The sequence below is a fragment of the Anolis carolinensis genome, chromosome 1 (assembly GCF_035594765.1).
Source record: "Anolis carolinensis isolate JA03-04 chromosome 1, rAnoCar3.1.pri, whole genome shotgun sequence".
NCBI lineage: Eukaryota > Metazoa > Chordata > Lepidosauria > Squamata > Dactyloidae > Anolis > Anolis carolinensis.
The window spans coordinates 13045735-13068058 of NC_085841.1; the positions used below are offsets into that span (position 1 = coordinate 13045735).

General features: G+C 41.6%; 1 protein-coding gene across 13 annotated transcripts in view; it reads left to right on the forward strand.

Annotated features, from left to right (window-relative positions):
• The window catches only part of ccdc88a (coiled-coil domain containing 88A), a 147071-nt gene that overhangs the window by 106028 nt on the left and 18719 nt on the right, over positions 1-22324 (forward strand). For 5 of the 13 annotated variants that reach the window (XM_062968817.1, XM_016990719.2, XM_062968819.1 and 2 more), the window contains exons 22-28: positions 338-524; positions 2293-2426; positions 4213-4305; positions 4436-4650; positions 19193-19276; positions 20259-20462; positions 20758-20829. In XM_062968817.1, the coding sequence (XP_062824887.1) occupies positions 338-524; positions 2293-2426; positions 4213-4305; positions 4436-4650; positions 19193-19276; positions 20259-20462; positions 20758-20829 (989 nt within the window). The remainder of the gene's footprint in view (positions 1-337; positions 525-2292; positions 2427-4212; positions 4306-4435; positions 4651-19192; positions 19277-20258; positions 20463-20757; positions 20830-22324) is intronic. The other 8 variants (XM_062968820.1, XM_062968822.1, XM_062968823.1 and 5 more) reach the window with 3 other exon arrangements.

A 22324-nucleotide genomic window follows, 5' to 3' on the forward strand; every position in this document is an offset into this window, starting at 1 on the left:
GAATTTGGAGAAGAGGTTTTGATGTCTCTTCCTCAATAGCTGATTTGACATATAGGGTTGTGTTGTAATTATATTAACTATTCTGGTTGTAATTTGCACTGTGAATGCTAAGGTTTACTTTGATCTCAAACAGTGAGTAAAGTTAGAAAACTTAAATGTGTTATGTTCTTAGAAGTTGGTCACAAAATATTGCAATGAACTTTGTTATATTAATATAATAAGCATGTCCTCTCAGAAATTTGATAAGAATATATAATAATTATTTCATTACTGTAAATTCATTCATTTTAATTACATTCATTAATTCATTTTAATTTTTGACCATTTTAACTTACAGATTAAATCATACATACACCCAACTTTTGAAAGAGAATGAAGTTCTCCAAGTGGACCATAAAAATTTGAAAACACTCCTTAACAATTCTAAACTAGAACAAACACGATTGGAAGCTGAATTCTCAAAGCTGAAAGAACAGTATCAACAACTAGACATCACATACACAAAACTGAACAATCAGTGTGAGGTAATTTATTTATGTCGCTCCGCTAATATTCTAGTTCTGTGAAGTCATATAAAATGCATGAAAAATCATTAGACTTCCACAATGATATGTGTATTTTTCTGAGTTCACTGGAACAGTTAGAATTACCAGGTTCAGGAATGTGTCCTAGTAGTTCTAAACATGCCCATATGTATAAGTAAGGGCCAAATTAAGTATGCAATTGTATTTATTCCACAGTAGTTCTGTGATTTCAACCGTGCAATAATCCTGGGAGGCGTCAGTGGGAGTGTTCTGAAAAGTCTGATTCTGCCAGTGGAAGCATCCCTTGTGCAGAGCTCCATTCAGGGGATTCTTCTGTGTTGTGAGGGAACTGCCTATTTTCCCTTCTCCTCTCAGACCCAAAATTCTCCTGAAGCCCTCTAGCACAGTATGGAAGATGGCATGGAAATATGTGGGAAAGTAGAATTTTAGTCTTGTTATATTAGTTGAGTTAAATTGTAATTTTAGTGGTCGCTTAATTCAGTGGTAATGTCTTGCTGTTGCTTATGTTTAAGGTTTACTATGTTGTTTTTTAATTTATGTTATGCCTTTTTTATTGGCTAATTGTATTATACAGCATTGAATATTGCCCTTATATGCTGTTAGCCGCACTGAGTCCCCATCTGGGAAATAGGACGGGATACAAATAATTTTTTTAATTATTATTATTATTATTATTTTACAAATGCAAAAACAGAAGCTTTTTGTTTTAAAAAAAGATAATTTTCAAATCACACCTGGTTTCCTTTTGAGACTCTAGTACTGTTGCTTCATCTGAAGGGAAAAACAGCCTCCATAGCTTGCCAAGCTCTGCCATAATAGTTCAAAACACCCTCCAGATATTAATACAGTAGTTTGAAACACTTTGTAGGACTGAGAGAGCCCTTCTGTCCAGTAAAATGAAATGCAGTTTACAGGACTATATGCTTAGCAAATGTGTTTAAAATTCTTCTTAATCATTGTAGTTTTTACCACTTATGGGCAGAATGTCACAAGCCGCTCAGATTTTGTTCTTACTACATAATTCATGTAAACTACTGAGTTTATGGTTCTCCTGAAATCTCTTTTATATAAAGAGAACCACCAACCATTTGGTGTTTTAAAACCAGTGCTGAAAATACTGGGAATAGATCTAGGTTAGCTTAAAGAGAGATGGTTTTCTACAAACCATTCCAGTTGTCCACAGCCCTAAATATGTTTTGTAACTTCCAAAAGGAAACTTAAGACTATAACATATCCTGTAAAATGCTTTTCTTTATTCAAAGGTGGCTACTGTCAGAGGTTAATATTGTGCATTATGCTTCCAAGGGCCTGTGGAGAGCTGTTCCAGCTTTTGCTTTGCTCCACCCCTAGAAGAGGATTTTCTCCTGGAGTCATTTCTGTGCTTCATGGACCATTTTACATGCAGGAGAGACCTTTAAAAACAGGAAAATGCCAAAAAGTCAATTAATGGGTCATAAATGTCCCAGGGGGACAAAATGTGACAACTTTGCATAAAACGGGGCATATTGGGGCAAATCAGTTCTTTCAAACCTTTTTTAATTTTTTACTTTTTGAGGGTGCTGAGGAACCCTAGTCTTGAGGAGCCTCTGCAAGCTGCTCTTTCCTCACTCCTGGCTTTAGTGGCGTAAAAAACATCCGTCTCCCAACTCCCAGATACAAACTTGCAATGTTTAATTCTTTACTTTAAGTTTTATAACATTGGGCACACTTCCTGCAATAAAACGTTGTGTTTTTTGCATTTTAACAGTTGCTTAGCCAGCTGAAGGGAAATCTGGAAGAAGAAAACAGACATCTGCTGGATCATATACAGACGTTAATGCTGCAAAACAAAACATTAATAGAAAGCAAAGATCTTTTTCATGTTGAACAAAGACAGTATATGTATGTATCAGAAAGCTGAACAAGTTGTACTCAGTCTAACTGCAATTGACTGTTTGAATACAAATGTATTAAAATATATTAGCTGGACATATTTCATTAATAACAGATGAAAATATTTTTATAGGTAACTTGGCTGTTCCATGTGAATACTCTTGAAAAGTATTCCTTGAATCACCAACATTTAGGAAAAGAGATCGATTTCTCATGCTAAATTATTATCAGATTTCTTATAGCTACAAGTAGTTGAAAGTCATCTGAGTTGTGTTCATCACACCAGCATCAGAAAAGTAGCAGTCATGTTTTCTTTCACTGGGTCATTTCCTTGATTTTTGCAGTCCTATTTTACTAGCTAGATTAATTTTATTCACACTTTCCACTTTCTATGGCTCTTTTTCTTGATCTGTGTATAACATTCCTTTTATTTCATTGATCGTTCTACTTAATTCTTTTTATTTTTTAAAAAAAACCCTTTCTCCATTCCTCTGGCTGTAGCTACTCTATTTCTTCAGTTTTTTTCTTTTTAAAAAAATATTTTATTGATTACTTGACACAAACAATCTAATACACAATCAGAAAATATACATTTCAAAATAATGAAATGTGTCTAGATCTGTATTCAAATGACAACTTGTGCTAAATAAGTATAACATACTCTACCATCACTCGAATTCAAAACATTTTCAAAGCAAAATTACCAGCTACTTCTCCCCCCTATCATATGCAGAAATTCTAATGTAAATTAAAAAAAGAAACTCCTTGCAAGTCAGGGAATATATCTTCACGATCAAGAGAATTTCAGAATATGTCTAGACAGACACATCATGTTTACATATCATATTAATAAAAAATAACCCTATTTCCTCAGTTTTGAAATGCACATTTTTTTCTTGCTTAAACTTCTCTAAAAATAGGGTTCTTCTTAAAATTGAGGATGCTTAGTTTTTTATGTTGGTGGTACTGAAATCGGTGTGCATCTTACAATCAATGGTGTCTTATAATTGAAGGAATGTGCTACATACTTTTTATATTAGTCCTTACAGTAATCTCAGACACTGCAGATGATTCAAAGAAGAAAAGTACAGAATTGGAATTTAAATCCAAACATGATAGGATCCATGGTTGCTTACAGAAAAAAGGCAGAGAGGAACCAGCAAAGAGCCAGCTTCATCTAATGCTCAGATAATTGTTCTTTTGTAAACCTCTGCATACAATTAAAAAAAAATCAAAATAATGCTGTTCATTGGCTTATGTATCACCAGGACTTTGAACTACCAACAGATACGTTACCAAAAGAGAGTTTTCAATTCAAATGAAATTGAAGCAGGCAGGCAGGCAGGCAGGCTAAGATGTTTCTGCAGCAGCCGATGAAATTTAAAGCAAAAATGACTTACGGAAAAAAGGAAAATAAATTGTTGCCTACGTGGGAATAAGCAGGAAAGGAAGTTGTAAGGAAATAGAAACCTGATTAAAGACACAGATTAAATCATCTTAGTTGTGAAATATTGTGTTTCACAAATTAGTTAATGTGTGGCGTTAATTTGAATTTCACTGGTGACAAAAGCACAATCATAGAAAACATTACAACTCAAATGCTGGAAACACATGTCTTTTTATAAAAAATACTATGTTGAAGCAAGCTATGTTTACCTCTTTGAACATAAGTAAACAATACTAATTTATTGCACCTATATTCAAAGTCTTTTAAGGTAATCTGATAAAAAAATTCAAAAGATGTATTTATAGGAACACACCTGCCTTTGAAATATGCCTTAATTCTGCTTTACAGTGACAAGCTAAATGAGTTAAGAAGGCAAAAGGAGAAATTAGAAGAAAAGATTATGGATCAGTACAAATTTTATGAACCATCTCCTCCAAGAAGGTAATGCATAATCATGTATTTTAGGATGTCATTTTCTTCCTATTGTATATGCCAAGTAAATTACTTTTAAAGTTATGTTATCAAAATACTAATTCTGTATGTGTAACATTTATCTTCATTTCTTCAAAAGAAGGGGTAACTGGATTACCCTGAAAATGAGGAAGCTTATAAAATCAAAGAAGGAAGTTAATCGCGAACGCCTCAAGTCTCTGACTATGACACCAACCCGCTCAGAGTCTAGTGAAGGATTCCTTCAGCTCCCACACCAGGACAGTCAAGACAGTTCCTCTGTGGGCTCCAATTCCCTTGAGGATGGACACACTATGGGAACTAAAAAAAGCAGCAGTGAGTAAAATGCCTAATTTTAATAATGTTTAATGTTTAAAGATGGGGTTAAAAAATTCAAAATGTGCATGGAAATGTTAAATTTACAGGTAATGTGTGATCAAGTATCTGTGTGGTCAAAAGTACAGAATCAAGCCCTACAGCAGAGAAATGGTTTTTCAGGGCTATATTGTTTAAATGCAGAAAAGAAAAATTGGTCAGACAAGTAAAAGTTCACAAGTAAAATTAATACCTCCTTTACCCGTAACTTTTCGTCTTTACTGTACTATCGCTTCTCATCCATTCATAACATTTCTACTATTTAATTGTATTGGTTTCTCTATCACATGCTTCCTTGTTAACATCTTTACACTGCTGCTGAATGTACCCTCTTTTTCTGCATGAGCCTTGTGAGGTCCCTGATTGAGTTCATACACTGTGGCACTTACTCCAGCATTGCATGGAAGAGTCACTGTGCTGAATTTTCTGTTTTCCTAAAGTTACAGGACTAGATGACAACTTAATTATTCTTCCTCTTTGCACACTATAAATGTTCTGTGAAAAAAAGAGATCCAGCATTGCAGTATCGCTTCTCTTAATCCTTAAACCACATTTTTTCATTATATTGTTTTATCGCTGCACTGGTATGTAAACCTAAGCATATGTTATCATAGCCTCATCTCATTTTATTTTATTAGTGTAATTGTGAAATATTACATTTAACTGTAAATAAAAATATGAAATACATAATGTGAAACCAAGACAATCCTAAATATTCAAGTCCCCAGAGCCAGATCAGCTACATCCAAGAGTATTGAAGAAACTAGCAGAAGTTATTTCATAACCACTGGCAATGATCTTTGAGAGTTCTAGGAGAATGAGACAAGTCCCAGCAGATTGAAGGAGGGCAAATGTGGTCCCTGTCTTCACGAAAGGAAAAAGGACAGCCCAAACAATTACTGTCTGTTCAGCCTCATGTCGATACCAGGAAAGATTCAAGAAAAGATCATTAAGGAAGTGGTCTGCAAACACTTAGAAAACAATGCGGTCATTGCTAATAGTCAACGCAGATTTATCAACAACAAGTCATACCAGACTAATCTGATTTCTTTTTTTGATAGAGTTACAAGCTGGGTAGATGTAGGAAACATTGTGGATGTAGCATATCTGGATTTTAGTAATGTCTTTGACAAGATCCCCCATGACCTTCTGGGAAACAAACTAGTCAAATGTGGGTTAGGCAAAACTATAATTAGGTGCATCTGTAATTGGTTAAGTGAACCAATGCTTCCTCTTCATCCTGGGAAGAAGTGACGAATGGAGTGCTGTAGACAACACCAAATTGGGAAGGATAGCCAATAGTCCAGAAGACAGGAGCAGAATTCAAAACGATCTTAACAGATTAGAGAGATGGGCCAAAACTAACAAAATGAAGTTCAACAGAAACAAATGTAAGATACTCCACTTAGGCATAAAAAATGAAATGCAAAGATACAGAATGGGGGACGCCTGACTCAACAGCAGTACGTGTGAAAAAGATCTTGAAGTCGTCGTGGACAAGTTAAACATGAGCCAACAATGCGATGCAGCGGCGGCAAAAAAAAAAAGCCAATGGGATTTTGGGTTGCATAAATAGGAGTCTAGTGTTTAGATCTAGGGAGGTCATGCTACCCCTCTACTCTGCCTTAGTCAGACCATACCTGGAATACTGTGTCCAATTCTGGGCACTACAATTTAAGGGAGTTGTTGACAAGCTGGAATGTGTCCAGAGGAGGGCGACTAAAATGATCAAGGATCTGGAGAACAAGTCCTATGAAGAGCGGCTTAAAGAGCTGGACATGTTTAACCTGCAGAAGAGAAGGCTGAGAGGAGACATGATGGCCATGCATAAATATGTGAGGGGAAGCCATAGGGAGGAGGGAGCAAGCTTGTTTTCTCCTGGCCTGGAGACTGGGATGTAAACCAATAGCTTCAAACTACAGGAAAGGAGATTTCACCGGAACATTAGGAAGAACTTTCTCACTGTGAGAGCTGTTCGGCAGTGGAACTCTCTGCCCTGGACTGTGGTTTAGGCTCCTCCTTGGAGGCTTTTAAGCAGAGGCTGGATGGCCATCTGTCGGGGGTTCTTTGAATGCGATTTTCCTGCTTCTTGGCAGGGAGCTGGAGTGGATGGTCCATGAGTTCTCTACTAATTTGATTCTATACATATTCTATGATTCTAGGATCCTATACATATTAGGGAAAAAGATCCTTTCAACACAGCGGGATTTACTTCTGATTAAACGTGAATGGAATTGCACTGTCTGAATTGAAGAAATTGGTCCATCACTTGAGCAGCTTTCACTTCATTGATGGATTCTAAATATGGACAGGTTGCTTACCTGTAACCGTGTTTCTTCGAGTGTACTCTGTGAATTCACACTAATGGAGGAGAGACTGCGCCTGCACAGGTTCCAACGGAAACTCTTCCCAAGCTAAAGTTTTAAATTTTGGCGGTAGCCACGCCCCCCGTCCCCAGAGGGCATATAAGGCGGCCCTGGGCGCCCGCTCTCCAGTTCCTGCGCCGCCAAGGCAACGAGAAAGGAAGAGGGTTTGCCAGAGGGGAAGGAAGGGCGGGCTTGTGTGAATTCACAGAGTACACTCGAAGAAACACGGTTACAGGTAAGCAACCTGTCCTTTTTCTTCGTGTACTCTGTGAGTGCACACTAATGGAGACTAGCACGCTTAGGTCCCGGATGGTGGGACAAGGCAAACCTTAACCACAAGTTGATGTCCAAACACATCTTTATTAAACATAAATAACATGGTCCGAAGGACCCATATAAGTAACACAAGCATCATGCCGAGAGAGGAATTCGGTAGGACACTAAATAAACAATTTCAAGCATGAGGAAAACAAGTACCGTGCATCATCTCCGAAGGGGAGAGAGGAGAAGTACATAAGGCACAATCGTTTAGGAAAACAGTGCAAATCAGAACATAGATATGGCATAACGAGATGGCCAAACACGGGGACATCTTATAACGAAAAACCATGAGGAGGAGCCCTCCAGGGGGCTGAATGGTAGGTAAGTTCTGAGGATAAGGGCGGGGAGATAGAGATCCTCAGGACAGACAGGACGATAAAACCGATCTAGCAAAGGCTGAGTCTTTTAAGGCTTTTTGGTCTATTCTGTAGTGAGACACAAAAGTAAGGGGGTTAGACCAGATCGCTGCCTTACAGATAGAGTCCAGAGGGATGCCCCTCAGAAAGGCAGTTGACGTGGAAAGACCTCTCGTCGAACGCGGGCGAACGGACGGGGGAGGTGGACGTTTAGCCAGTTCGTAGGCAAGTTCAATGGCCTGAGCAATCCAGTGAGATAACCTTTGCGAAGAAATAGGATCGCCCAGCTTATCTGGGGCATGGGCTATAAGAGTCTCTGAGTCTTACGAATGTCCCTGGTGCGGTCGCGATAGAAGAGAAGAGCCCTACGTACGTCGAGGAGATGCAACCTCCGTTCCAGGGGAGACGAGGGGTTTGGAAAGAAAGCGGGGAGAACAATGTCCTGGTTAAGGTGAAAGGCCGAGACCACTTTGGGGAGGAAGGTGATGTCCGGGCGGAGAACGGCTCGGTCATGGTGGAAGCGGAGATAAGGTTCATCAACCCTAAGGGCCGCCAGCTCCGAGGGTCTGCGAGCCAAAGTTATGGCCACCAGGAAAGCTACTTTCCAAGAAAGTAGACGCAGGTCGGTCGATGCTAGAGGCTCGAAAGGAGAGGAAGTTAACTGGGAAAGCACGAGCTCGAGGTTCCAGCCCGGCGTAGGCAGCTGGGAGGGCGGACGGTTGTTGTTGTACCCCTTTAAGAAGGTTTTCACAAGATGATCAGAGAATAAAGATGGTCTACCATGTTGTTGGAAACACCACGAAAGAGCAGCCAGAGGAAAGCGAAAGCTTCTGGTCTGCAAGGGTCATAAGAAAGTCCAACACTATCGGTATCGAGGTCGGAAAAGCGGCGATGTCCCGGGACCGAAGAAAGGCACGGAAGCGGGAGATTTTATAAGTGTATGACCTGGTTGTAGCCGGCTTGTGAGCTGCACGGAGGACCTCCTGCAGGTTTTGCGGGAGGGAGGTTAGGCGAGAATTCTCCATGCAGTGAGATGTAGAGAGGGGAGATCCGGGTGCAGGATCTGGCCGTTTTCTCTGGATAAGAGGTGCGGCAGAAGAGGTAGAGTGAGAAAGTTCATTTTGGAGAGGTGGAGAAGGGCCGGGTACCAAGGCTGCCGAGGCCAAGCTGGTGCTATCAGGATCGCCGACGTCGAAATCGACCGGAGTCTCTGGAGGACCTTCGGTATCAGAGGGAAAGGCGGAAAGAGGTAGATCGGTTCCGACGACCAGTCCAGAAGAAAGGCGTCTCCCAGGCAGCCCGGAAAGGAGGCCGGAGGAAGTCTCGCGCCGTATCGAGGTAGTTGCGCGTTCTGGGGAGAGGCAAAGAGGTCCAGAGTGGGGAATCCCCATTTTTGGAAGAGAGAGAGAAGAGTCTCGGGATCGAGCATCCACTCGTGGGAGGAACTCGTCATCCTGCTGAGGGCGTCCGCCAAGTCGTTTTGGATCCCGGGAAGGTGGACTGCCAGGATCTGTATGTTGCGGCTTATGCACCAGGACCACAGCTGAGAGGAAAGGAGCATCAGCTTCCTCGAACCCGTGCCGCCCTGTTTGTTGATGTAGAAGACTGCCACTGTGTTGTCTGATTGAACGAGGACAGACCTCTGGGAGATCAGGCGGGAGAAGGCTTTCAGAGCTTTGAAGATGGCGAGAAGCTCGAGAAAGTTTATGTGATTGGTCCTTTCGGAGCGAGACCAAAGACCTTGTATGGTGAGACTGCCCAAGTGGGCTCCCCAGCCGTAATTGGAGGAGTCCGTGGTTACGGTGACCGAAGGAGGAGGCTGATGAAACGGGAGGCCCTTGCAAACATTGGAGAGGGACTTCCACCAGCGGAGCGACCGTCGAACATGGAGCGGGATGGAGAGAAACCTCGAGTTGAGGTGGCGGGATGGCTTGAAAACGTCTATAAACCAACGCTGCAGGGTGCGAAGGTGGAGCCTGGCAAACGGGGTCGTGAGGACTGTGGAGGCCATGTGGCCCAGGAGCACTTGGATGGACCGGGCTCAAACTCTCCGTTTGGTTTCGCAGAGGGAGATTTGGTGTCGAAGGGCGAGAAACCTGTCGAGCGGGAGAGAGACTGTTTGAGAGAGTGAGTTGAACAGGGCGCCGATGAAGCGGATCTTGTTCGACGGAATGAGGTGAGATTTGTCGAGATTTAACTGGAGACCGAGAGAGTTGAGAAGGGTGAGGGTAACGTCGACATGACGACGGAGGAGGACAGGGTCGGACCCGACCAGAAGCCAATCGTCCAGATACAGAAAAACTGTGATCCCTTGGAGTCTGAGGTGGGCAGCCACCACAGCGACGACCTTGGTGAAAACCCTTGGGGCTGTGACGAGGCCGAAGGGTAAAACGGTGAACTGGTAGGTCTGGTCGAGGACCTTGAAGCAAAGGAAGCGCCTGTGGGTTTTTCGAATCGCCACGTGGAAATAAGCGTCTCGTAAATCTATGGAGACGAAGTAGTCTCCGCGCTGAAGCATAGGGAGGATGGAAGTGATGGATACCATTCTGAATTTTGTTGGGCGTATGAACGTATTGAGCACACGCAAGTCCAAAATGGGGCGGAGCCCCCCTCCCCTCTTCGGGACCGTGAAGTACCTGGAGAAGAAGCTTTGAGGGTCCTGTACTGATGGAGAAGGCCGAATAGCCCCTTTGGCGAGGAGGGTGTCGATTTCGGCGAGAATTTCCTGAGAAGGGTTGGAGAGAAGGATCTGTCCCGTGGGCGGGAGCTCTTTGAACTCCAAGGCATAACCGTCTCGAACAATTCGGAGAACCCAGGCATCCAAAGTAATAGACTCCCACTGATGGAAGAAAGGAGCCAGGCGATCTGAAAAGAGGCCGTGAGGTTGATGTAGCAGAGGGGAGGGCTGCGGAGGAGTGGGTCTTGCATCGATATCGGAGGTAGAGACCTGACAAGGAAAGGTGGCGTCAGGTACGCCGATGAGGCTGACCGGAGGTAGGAGTGGTACGGCCGCGCTGCTTCTGAGGATGAGCAGGACGGCGAGGTTGTTGGCGGTTCTGGTTATTCGAAACCGAGGGACGCCTGAAGGATTGGTGACGGTAAGAAGGGGGCGGAAAATGACGAAAGCGCTGAGGAAACCATCTGGTGCGGTGAGTTTGAGGCTGGTCACCACATTTGGTAGCTAGGACCTTAAAATCATGGTTAGTTTTGAGTTTATCGTCGGTGCCGGAATTAAAGAGACCCAAGGCGTTGAACGGAAGGTCTTCAATAACTTGCCTGGAAGAAGAAGACAGGCCCGACGACCTCAGCCAGGCGTGACGGCGGATGGCAATGGCGTGGGCGATCATCTTACCGGCCGTGTCGCCTGTATGTTTTGCCATCTGAATTTGATGATGGGCTAGGGAGTCAGCCTCTTGCTGAAGGGTGGACAGCACCGAACGGTCCTCGTCAGACAACTTTGAGAAGAAGGGCTGAGCTTTCTCCCAAAGGATTTGCTGGTATGCACCCATACAGGCCCCATAGTTCGCCATTCTGCAAAGTAGAAGGGCCCCAGAATAGAGCTTTCGGCCCACCGCGTCAAACCTTTTGCCTTCTCTATCCGCAGGAGTATTTGACTCACGACCGGAAGTCTGTGAAGCCTTGACGACCATAGAATTCGGGTCAGGATGGTGTTTTAGCCACTCCAAGGTATCGTCATCGGTGCGGTACCAGGATTCGATCCTTTTTGAGATAGGAGGGATCGAGGAAGGAGTCTTCCAGGATGCCTGGATGACGTCCAGAAGGTAAGGCAAGAACGGAAGCAGCGTGGCCAGAGGGGCTTGGGCTTGGACCCGCTTGAAAACCGGATCAGACACCGCCTTAGAACTTTGTTTGATCTCTAGACCTAGAGCATCGGCCATTCTCACCATTTGATCCGAAAAGGCCCGAATATTGTCCGTGGGTGAGGGAGGATCCACCTCGTATGCATCGTGAGGAGGAGAGAGGTCCAGACCGAGAGATACCACCGAGGCTGAGAGAGCGGAGTCAGGGCGATCGATATCGATCTCATCGTCCTCGGCCCCTTGGGGGGACTGAGGGGGAGATGATAGCACAGTCTCTGGGGGAGGCAAAGCCTCAAGAGCAGGAGCCATCTGAGCCCGAGTTTCTTTGGAGGCCGAAGCTTGGGCAGCTCGAGCCAAGCGGGTGGTTTGTCTACCCCGTTCCGGTGTCGAGGTCGGGGGAAAGAGCTGCTGGCGTGATGGACGATACACGGCAGCAGGTCGAGGCGACGGCACCCTGACCACTGTTTGGGTGGAGTGGTGGGGTGAGTCCTGAAGTTCGCCATCCGACAGAACTCGAGGAGAGGGTTGACGAGGCCGCTGGGCAGGAGCGATCGGAGAGGATCTCCTAGAAGAAGTCGCCGAAGAAGAAGGGACGTCTTTTTTAGAAGAGGCAGAAGAAGAGGAGCGTTGGGTCGCCCTCTTTTTAGCAAGCGGCTGCTTAGAAGGAACCCTCAGAGATTTCCTCGGTGTCGGAGGGGCCATTGCCGAATCGGACTGGGTTCGACGAGCTTCCTCGTGGGCTCTCTTAAAAGCGATTTTCATCGCGGAGGTTGATGGAGGAGACCCAAGGTGGGATCGAATGGAAGACACGGAGGCTACCGAGCTCGACGTCGAGGAGGGGCCCACTCTGCCAGAACGAGTCGACATGGTGACCGTGGTGAGCGTGCACAGCGGTTTGACGGGCTTAGCTGTTTTGGAGGCCCTGGACGTCCTTGACGAAACTGATGGGGCCTTAGCAGCCGGTGCCGACATCGGTCTCGGGTTCGGCGTCGACGTCGTGCCCGATGTCGACGGAGTGGGCTCAGGGGCGAGCGACTTCTCGTAGAGCGCTGCTCTGAGTCTCGCGGCTCTATTTTTCCTTGCTTGAGCCGTTAGGGCTAGGCAAAAACGGCAGGTACCGACGACATGGGCCTCTCCAAGACAGAAGAGGCACTTGGCGTGGCCGTCGGAGTCAGGGATTTTAGCGGCACACTGAGTGCAGCGTTTGAAGCGAGTAGTAGACATGAGAATCCGAAGTGAACCTTGCGGCGGAAAAAAAGGAACTGGAGAGCGGGCGCCCAGGGCCGCCTTATATGCCCTCTGAGGACGGGGGGCGTGGCTACCGCCAAAATTTAAAACTTTAGCTTGGGAAGAGTTTCCGTTGGAACCTGCGCAGGCGCAGTCTCTCCTCCATTAGTGTGCATTCACAGAGTACACGAAGAAAAAACGTAGTTTCTTTGATGTATTGGATCTCTCAGTATATTTTATAGAATAGTGCCACTGGATGAAATGAAAACTTGTGAGAAGTACTATGAACTGGACCTGAATATGCCTATTCTTGAAATAAATGATGCCTTTTTCTTGTTTTATTCATTAAACACACAATTAATAGTGTTGAAAGGATTTTATTATAAGGCTAGGTTAGTATCAGACACATTGCATTTTGATAAATTAATATTTTATGTGTTAACAGATATATACATGTACCCGATTTCTCTGTTCAATCTTCTTGAAAAAGAATGAAAAAAAAATACTTACTTTGATTTGTATGTCCATGCTAATACTAATACAGTAGAGTCTCACTTATCCAACATAAATGGGCCAGCAGAACGTTGGATAAGCAAATATGTTGGAAAAGCCTATTAAACATCAAATTACATTATGATTTTACAAATTAAGCACCAAAACATCATATTTTACAACAAATTTGACAGAAAAAGTAGTTCAATACTCAGTAATACTATGTAGTAATTACTGTATTTATGAATTTAGCACCAAAATATCATGATATATTGAAAACATTGACTACAAAAATGCCTTGGATAATCCAGAATGTTGGATAAGTGAGTGTTGGATAAGTGAGACTTTACTGTAATAAGTTTCTGCTTTGCAATACTTCAGAACGTTCAACTGGTTTTTTTTTTTACAGTTTCATTACACATGATTTAGTAATGGTTGAAAACTGATAATCTGACCAGTATATTTATTTATTTATTTATCTGTTCATTCATTCAAATAGACATACATTTGTGAGTGTTTGTTGCATACAGTGCAATACTTTCCAGCTATTAGTCTTACAGTATTAATTGATTCCATTTAGACATTTCATTATTTTCTGTGCACAACAAAGGAGACATCTGAGCAGGTGTGAAATCCTGTGTAAGGCAGGGACTGTATCTGGAAAACCATTTATCGCATATACTCCTGGCTCCTCCCCATTTCTTTGCCTTGCTGTACACCAGGTCATCAATGTCTCATGCCTCCTGATCCTGGGTAAACTTTTCCTTTGGCACCCCCCCCCCCAAATCACTTTTGGGCTAGTTCAGTTGTCTTTCCATACAACAACAACAACAACAACAACAATAATGCTTTATTTACAACCCACCCTATTTCCCCGAAGAGACTCATGGCAGTTTCCAGCAAAATAAAACACAGTGGCAAACATTCAATGCCAGTAATGACATAGAACAAAGACAGATTCAATCAAAATAAAGTAACTACTTAAAATAAACCAACGTAATACAGCTCAAACTTCACTTTATGTATACTGTATTTCTTCTTCTAAAAGAAAAGTATTTTCCACTTTGTTCTTTTTATTTCTTTACAATTGGTTTTTCCCCCCTTTTATTTCATTGAAGACCCTCTCTTCTCTGTTTGGGTAGTCATGACCCCAGTGATCATCCAAGACATATTTCAAGAATCTTCATGAGATTGCATGTGTACCATCTTTACTGTATCTCCTAGAAACTGTATAAAATCACTTTTCATGCAAGATTTGTCTGGTAGAAGTTTAGAAGACAGGAAAGGGGGGGGCTCCTAAAGGGTGGAAGCAGATAGAGCTATTTCCTCACTAACTTAGTGGAAGGCTGTCCTACTTCCTCCCTATTTGTCTTGCAGTGCTTAAATAACTTGCATTTTGCTGAGATACTGTGGTAGCTGGCATACCCTTGACTGTTAGGCCTTGAAAGTGAGCAACTTATACTAACAAGTTATATGTCAATTGACACTACATTTCTGGGTGGGTGTTCAGGGGGGATACCTTCTGCACATATATTGAGGATTTGACCTCAGAATTAGAAGATATCTTACTTCTGTTAGTCAAAATTATTTAGTGCCAATCTGAAACTGATAAGTTTGCAAGTTAAATTGTGCCAAAACACCATGGACAGACCTGGCGGCAGTGAGCCCCATAGATGGGCCAAGAATTCTGCCCATTTTCTACATCAGAAGATTTTGCCTTCAGAACCTGATTCTGAATTCTCTTTGGACACATTTTCTGAGTGTGTATGGAAGGTGAATAATTTGCAGAGGTGAGAGGGATCCTCTCACCTCTGCAGGAGTCTACCGTATACCATGCAGCTGTGGACAAGTCTACATAGGGACCACCAAACGCAACACCCAAACACGAGTCAAAGAACATGAAAGGCACTGCACACTCACTCAACCAGAGAAATCAGCCATAGCAGAGCACCTGATGAACCAACCTGGACACAGTATATTATTTGAAAACACAGAAATGCTTGACCACTCCAACAACTATCATGTCAGACTACACAGAGAAGCCACTGAAATTCACAAACATATGGACAACTTCAACAGAAAGGAGGAAACCATGAAAATGAACAAAATCTGGCTACCAGTATTAAAAAAAACTCAAAAATCAGAACAGTCAATAAGAAGCAACACTCTGAGACCTGGGAACTAGGGGCAGTTAACAAAGAATGTCCCCAGGCAGAAAGTAGGTAGTAGATGTAGCCATTCAATCCAAATTAGGGTGATTAACTGGAAAATTTATGCTGGCAAGAGTTCTTCCCTCACCCTGGACTTCCCACAGATATATATAAACATTCCTTGCTGAGTTTTTCCATACCTCACAATCTCTGAGGATGCCTGCTATAGATGTGGGTGAAATGTCAGGAGAGAATACTTCTAGAACATGGCCATACAGCTCGGAAAACATACAACAACCCTGCTTGGAAGAGTTAAGCTGAGTGTTTTCTGACCAAAAAGCTATGATTCAGAAGACAGCAGCTGATCCTTTAGGTATCATGGCCAATGGAAGAAAAAGAGATGATTTGAATTGGAAATTAGATTTATAGTAAGCAAAAGAAGCAATTTTGATGATCTAGAAAAATTGGAACATGAAGGTGGACTTTCATCAGCTCAACAGAGGCCCAGTTATTCAGCCTGATGGAGAGCCTCTGATGTGGTTCTATGTTTTTATCCAGTATGTCTGGCATGTAGTGAACTTGTTTTTGTACTTAAGATCTAGGATGGAATGAATCCCACAGCACCACAGAGAATATTGAATATACACTAGTGAAGGTCTCCTGAAGGTGAATGGCTTTCGTTGATGTATATCTATGAGATACTGGCTAAACTATTAACTTTGTTATTAAAGACTTTGAAGTGAGTGCCGGAATGGATTGAGCAGAAAGTGCAGCCAACATATTTTTGTACTTGCATGCATCTAAAGCTTATATTGGTTAGTAATTTTCTGCCATCTCCTATTCTAATAACATACCTTTGAGTTGGCCATGAGAAGGATTGGAAGAAGGGCCAGAAGTCTGTGTAATGAATGGAGCTTTCAGTCATAGACTCCATGCTTGCTTTGATACTAATACAATTTAACCCATGAATGGATGTCTCCTTCTCAACATCTAGGAATGAACATTCAGGGTAAGTTACCAGCATGCTGCTTACTCTGTTCGCTCTGTGCGCTCTGTAACAAGAGGGAAATACTTTATATCTAAATCTTACTGTTACGTTCCAGCTAAATAGATCAATTCAATCAGTGGTAACTTGGTACAGGTACACTTGTTCAAAGTCCATAATTCAGTACACCAAGGATCTACCTTAGAATGTCTTGATCATAAAAGGTTTGAGTTCTTCTTAATTTAGGTCTAACACTGCCTCAGTAGTTATTTGTTGTAAGTCCTACTCTTTAGTTGCTGCCCTCCAGCCACAGAGATTCTCACTTTTGTAAACTCAAAAGATTCTTTGTTTGTGCATACTGAGCTAGAGTAACCAAACCAGGACTCCCCCCCCCCCCCCCACACACACACAAATACTGGCAACTCAGCTGTGATATCTCAACATTGGGACAGTCAATGAGCTTGGGAGAATAAGACTATAGGGGGAGAAAACCTTTTACATTAGTATTTTCAAGTTGGAAGAAGTAGCAACATTCTCAAAACATTCCTGTTGAATAATTGAGTCTTTTTTCTCCTTGCAATTAAACATTTTCAAAGGTTTTGAGGCAATGAAAAGTTATTTGTGACTTGGTCACTTGAATTTTTTTTCCTTTTTAAATAATGTTTACAGTTTGTGACAGATTTAACATGTACCACTTAAAATACATTTGAATGTCTCTCCTTGTTCTGCATGTCCCCAGATCTGAAGTACACATGTTGTCCTTATATCAGGTTTTATAGTTGATGATCATGTATGCAAACAGATGTGTGATGCCGTTTTAACCTCTGTTTTTGTGTCATCTATGAACAAATATGTATTTGTATTTCAGGTATGGTTTTAGATTCCCATTTACCAAATCTGTTCACATTAGGGGATATATTTCTCATATTTTTGCATCTCATCCTTTTACATCAGGGATGGGAAACTTCTGAGTGTTTGGGGACCATTTTCCCCTCCTAGGGAGATTGATGGTTCACCCAGCTATTCCCCACCCTGAAAAAACATCCTCCAATGGCAGATCAAATCTCCAGAATCTGATGCGGGAGCACTATTTACCAATTAAGTGTAATATCCCCCTCTTTAGTGCCTCTTTTTGGCCAAAAAAGTTTTGTTCAGGATACATGGCAAAACAACTTATTTTATTCCTCTGTATGTGTGCGTAGCTAAATTAGAAGATTTAAGTTGCAATCACAGATTTATGAGGGGACCATGGGCTTCTTGGCCTGTATTTCCACTTGGATTGCTGGTGGAATGGAGGAGCAGTTACAATTACTAGGGGAGCAGTAATCATGTCAAACAATAGGCAGAAGTTACTGGCAGTGCCCTCTTCATATCACTTTGTAATTTTTTGTATTCCAGCCATGCACAGCAACTGGATGTAAGCCTGGCTAGGGAATGCAGGGACCAGAATTAGCAAGCAGTACCAACCCCCAGAGTCGGTCACAACTGGACTTAACATCAGGGGAAACCTTTACCTTTACCTTTTTTTTCATTATTTAAGTGCAAAAAACATTTATATTATCTGACAAGATTTTCAGGATACATATTTGTAGGAACCTTGTGTTTTTGCCCTTTGTTGCTAGAAAGGTTGTCACTGATTTAACAAGAAAGAGCATATGACAAATCATCTAGCACGCTGTGAAGCAATGATTTGGGTCTCTTTGCCCAGCCCATTTTCTGTCTTTGTAGATCACACCAGTTGTCCCTCCAAACCAAGCAACCAATGTAAGTGCTGTTTGGGGGGTTTAAAAACTGCATCTGTGAAATAGCATTTAAATGGAGAATCTCACTCCTTGGAAGCCCTGAAAATGCAATTCTACATTTTAATGTTTTTTACATGTTTTTGAAGTTGGAGCCCAGGAGAGCCCAAAGGTCATGCAGATTTTCAAGTGTTTTAGCTGGCTGTAGGCTACAGAGTTCCTGGCAAAATTAACATTTTAAAATCCTGGTATAATATGAAGCTTAAAATCTCATTTAAGATACTGCATGCTTGATCTAAAGGTTCCTACACTGTCACTGTTTTTTGTTTTGCCTTTATTATTCACCATTCTTCTTTTTGATACTATCCCTTTCCCATAGCATGTATGGTATCTCATTTAATCAAGAGTTATTGTTTTCAGTAATAATCTTGACTGATTATTACAGTTTTCTGCACTCCATTTCTGTGATTTGTTAACCAGCTATCATATAGTCAATTGCTTTATTTAAAAAACAGGGAAAGCTTTCCTTGTACTGTTGTTTGCAGCTGAATGAAATGAAGTATATTCAAGTTAATAAGATTTAAAACAGTAAATTAATGTTGAAAAAGACAGCAGCTACTTGTTAGCAAGACTTATGCCAATGCTTATTTGAAAGATATTTTATTCTGAAGATATTTTATGACCTCATAACACTTGTTGAGGATTTCTGATTCCTTCCTCACAAGTCAGTGCTGCATTTTGAGGTATGTTTTTGTTTAGGGGTGTGGTTTTTTGAGCACTTAGCAATTCGGAATTGTGAAAGTTGCTTATGGCCCTCATATGTAATTTCCAGAGCTTCTTGAGTTGTATTAAAAGTTTCATGGTGGAAACTTCATGTTCCATTGTCATTCAGCAGCATGAGGTTACTAGCTTTTGGTAAGCAACACCTAGTGGAAGCTCAAGCATTCATTTCTGTCCTTCGTTTCAACATTTAACTTCCATCTGTTCTTCTCCCTTTTTTCTTTCATCTTCCCGTTTCCGTTTTTCCTTATGCTATGAAATAAAAGTGGTTGCACTGAAAAGACTGCCCTTTTTGAGGAACAGACCGAAGGAAAAAGACAAAATGAAGGCCTTCTACCGTCGCTCCATGTGTAAGACTTTATGACAGTTCAGCTTCTTTTTAAATGGCTACTCTGGCTTCTAGTACTAATTGCACTAACCTTCTCTGGACTGCGCTGTTTCTCTTCTTTGGCAAAGTGCAAGTCCTGCTATAATACAAGGAGCTGAAGCAATGTTTCTAAACATATTGACACTCACTGCAAGTAACCATTGGGTATATAAAAATAATTGTGAATTCATCTGTATACACAGGCACACAATGAATGCACGTTTATACATTCCAGTTGTAGGGGTTACATGCACTTTGGTGCAGGTGCATAGTAGATGTGTACATATAATAGAATACCCTCAAGATGTTTGCACATTTTGATTTCCATTCTTAGTACTCATTTTTATAAGAACAAATACATATCTAAAATTTGATTGAGTAAAACCCAGTGCAAAGGTCAATTGTAACCTGATACATCTTACAAATATTTCATCATTTCAAGTTGCAGAAGGGAGGGGGACAAATATTTTTGTCATTTATTCTTCAGTGAACTGTTTTTTAGGAAGTCGGGGGATGCAATATGTAAAGATACTTTTCACAGGATGCATTTATTTCAGATCTTTTTTTTAGTGTCATGCTAAATAATCTATTCCTGCAGAAGACTGCATTGAGGAACCCTTTATCATTGCCAACACTGACTTTGTATTAGCACTTCTCATCTTATCCTTTTCATTCCATTTTGTCATTGCAAACATATCAGAGCTTCTAACATCTATTTATCCATTGTATAGCACTGCAGCGCAAGCATGGTGGTTGTAGCTAATAAAAACCAATTGCAGTCATCTCTACAAGAAGGCTTTGGCTTTTTAATACTTTTCATTCATTCAGCCAGTTGCATGTTGTAGCACATATGGACTTGTGGACTATAGCTTTGATGCTTATATAAATGTGAAGCATTTTACAGTGCAAAATAATTTCAAAAACATTGAACCACGCTGATTCATTTGCTTTCATTTGCATCCCAGCCATGAATGACCTGATGCAGTCCATGGTCCTAGCAGGAGGACAATGGACAGGTAGTTCTGAGCATCTGGAGGGCCCTGATGATTTACGTACGGGTAAAAGGAGAAAAGAATTGGGATCTATGGCCTTCTCTACTACATCCATCAACTTTGCAACTGTCAACTCTGCTGCAGGCTTGAGATCCAAGCAGTTGCTTAATAATAAAGGTATAGGTAGAACCTTTTCACAGTGTGGTGTGGTTGTGTTGGTAACAGTAGTCTTGTCAGAATCTGTTTGTGTTTCGTGTTACACATTCTGTTCCAGTATATAACTGGAATGTTTGACTGGAAATTCTTGGAGTAATAGGATGGGAGAAAAAAAAACTTCTATATCTCTAAAACACTCTGGGGGGAGGGCATTAAACAACAGTCAATCTGATATAAAATGCTTAATTGGATTTTATTCATGATCAATTACTTTTTGTTTTGTTTTTTGCAATAAAATTGTGTCTTTCCTATTTAGATGCTACATCTTTTGAAGATGTAAGTCCACAAGGAATTAGTGATGATTCTAGTACAGGATCAAGAGTTCATGGTAAGGCTTATGCTTTAAAGAAGTACAGAATTGCAGCTCTATTATGGGAATGCTAGTGAAATTTGTCTAAATATAGAAGTTATCTCAAGTATTGTAAATGTACATGTTCCTGCTTTCCATCTTTCTTTCCCCATCCTTGCATTTGAATTTCTTGCATCTCATTTTCTCTGTGCATCTCATCTAAGAATACTGAATTATTCCAATAAAATTAACTATTGGGGATGAAATGCACCTTAACAGGATCCAAATTACTTCCCACGTAGAAAACTTGAATACTTTAAACTTCAATTTTGAAGATTTTTTGTTAAGTAATTTGACATAAATTCAGCATTAATTCTACCTAAAGTAGATTAGATTCATTAAAAGATAGCACTCTAGGTCTGTTAAAACTAAAAGATTCTACGTATTTCAATAGGTCTGTTCCTGGTAGCATGAATCTACCACTGGATTTGATGTGGTGGTTCTCAAAATTCATCCGTAGATCTTGATGTACTTCTTCCTGAATCAAATTATTATTATTATTATTGTTATTATTATTATTATTATTAAACTTTATTTGTACCCCGCTAGCATCTCCTGAAGGACTCGATGCGGCTTACAAAGGCCAAGGCCTCAACACATAATATAACAATACAAACAAAGGCAAATTAAAAGAATTAAAACAGTATAAACCACAAGCAATAACAATACGCTAAAACACAATAGAACTGGGCCGGGCCAGAGTAATGGGTACAAGATTAAAAGCGCTGATGTGACAGGTGATATATAAGGCTTATAGGGCAAGTGCAGAGTGCGATATGCGAGCTTAAATCTAATAAAGTGCTTATGGGACTTGGTATTGGAGATTTCCTATTAATCTGGGAAGGCACATTGGAACAGCCAGGTCTTCAAGTTCTTTCTGAAGACTGCCAATGTAGGGGCCTGTCTGAGATCCTTGGGGAGGGTGTTCCAGAGTCGGGGGGCTACCACGGAGAAGGCCCTGTCTCGTGTCCCCACCAACCGCGCTTGTGACGCAGGTGGGATCATGAGCAGGGCCTCTCCAGGTGACCGAAGTGAACGCGTGGGTTCGTAGACAGAGATGCGGTCACGGAGGTAGGATGGTCCCAAACCGTTCAGGGCTTTGTAGGTAAGCACCTGCACCTTAAATTGGGCTCGGAAAGTAAATGGCAGCCAGTGGAGCTCCTTGAACAGGAGGGTTGACCTCTCTCTGTAAGGGGCCCCAGTTAACCTCTCTCTGTAAGGGGCCCCAGCTAATTTTAGTGGATTTGTAAAGAAACATACTTAAAGCTGCATTAGCAATTATAATTAAATGCAGTTTCTACAAATGACCTTTGAACAATTTGAATCAAAGTAGTTTAATGTTTTCAAACTTACTAACACTGCTCCTGTGCTTGTATCGGTTAGGAATACAGGACATTTACTGTGGAAATGCTTACTCCTCTTGTCAGTGGCATTTCAGAAATGTGCAAAATTCCTATCATATCTGTTGTAAGTG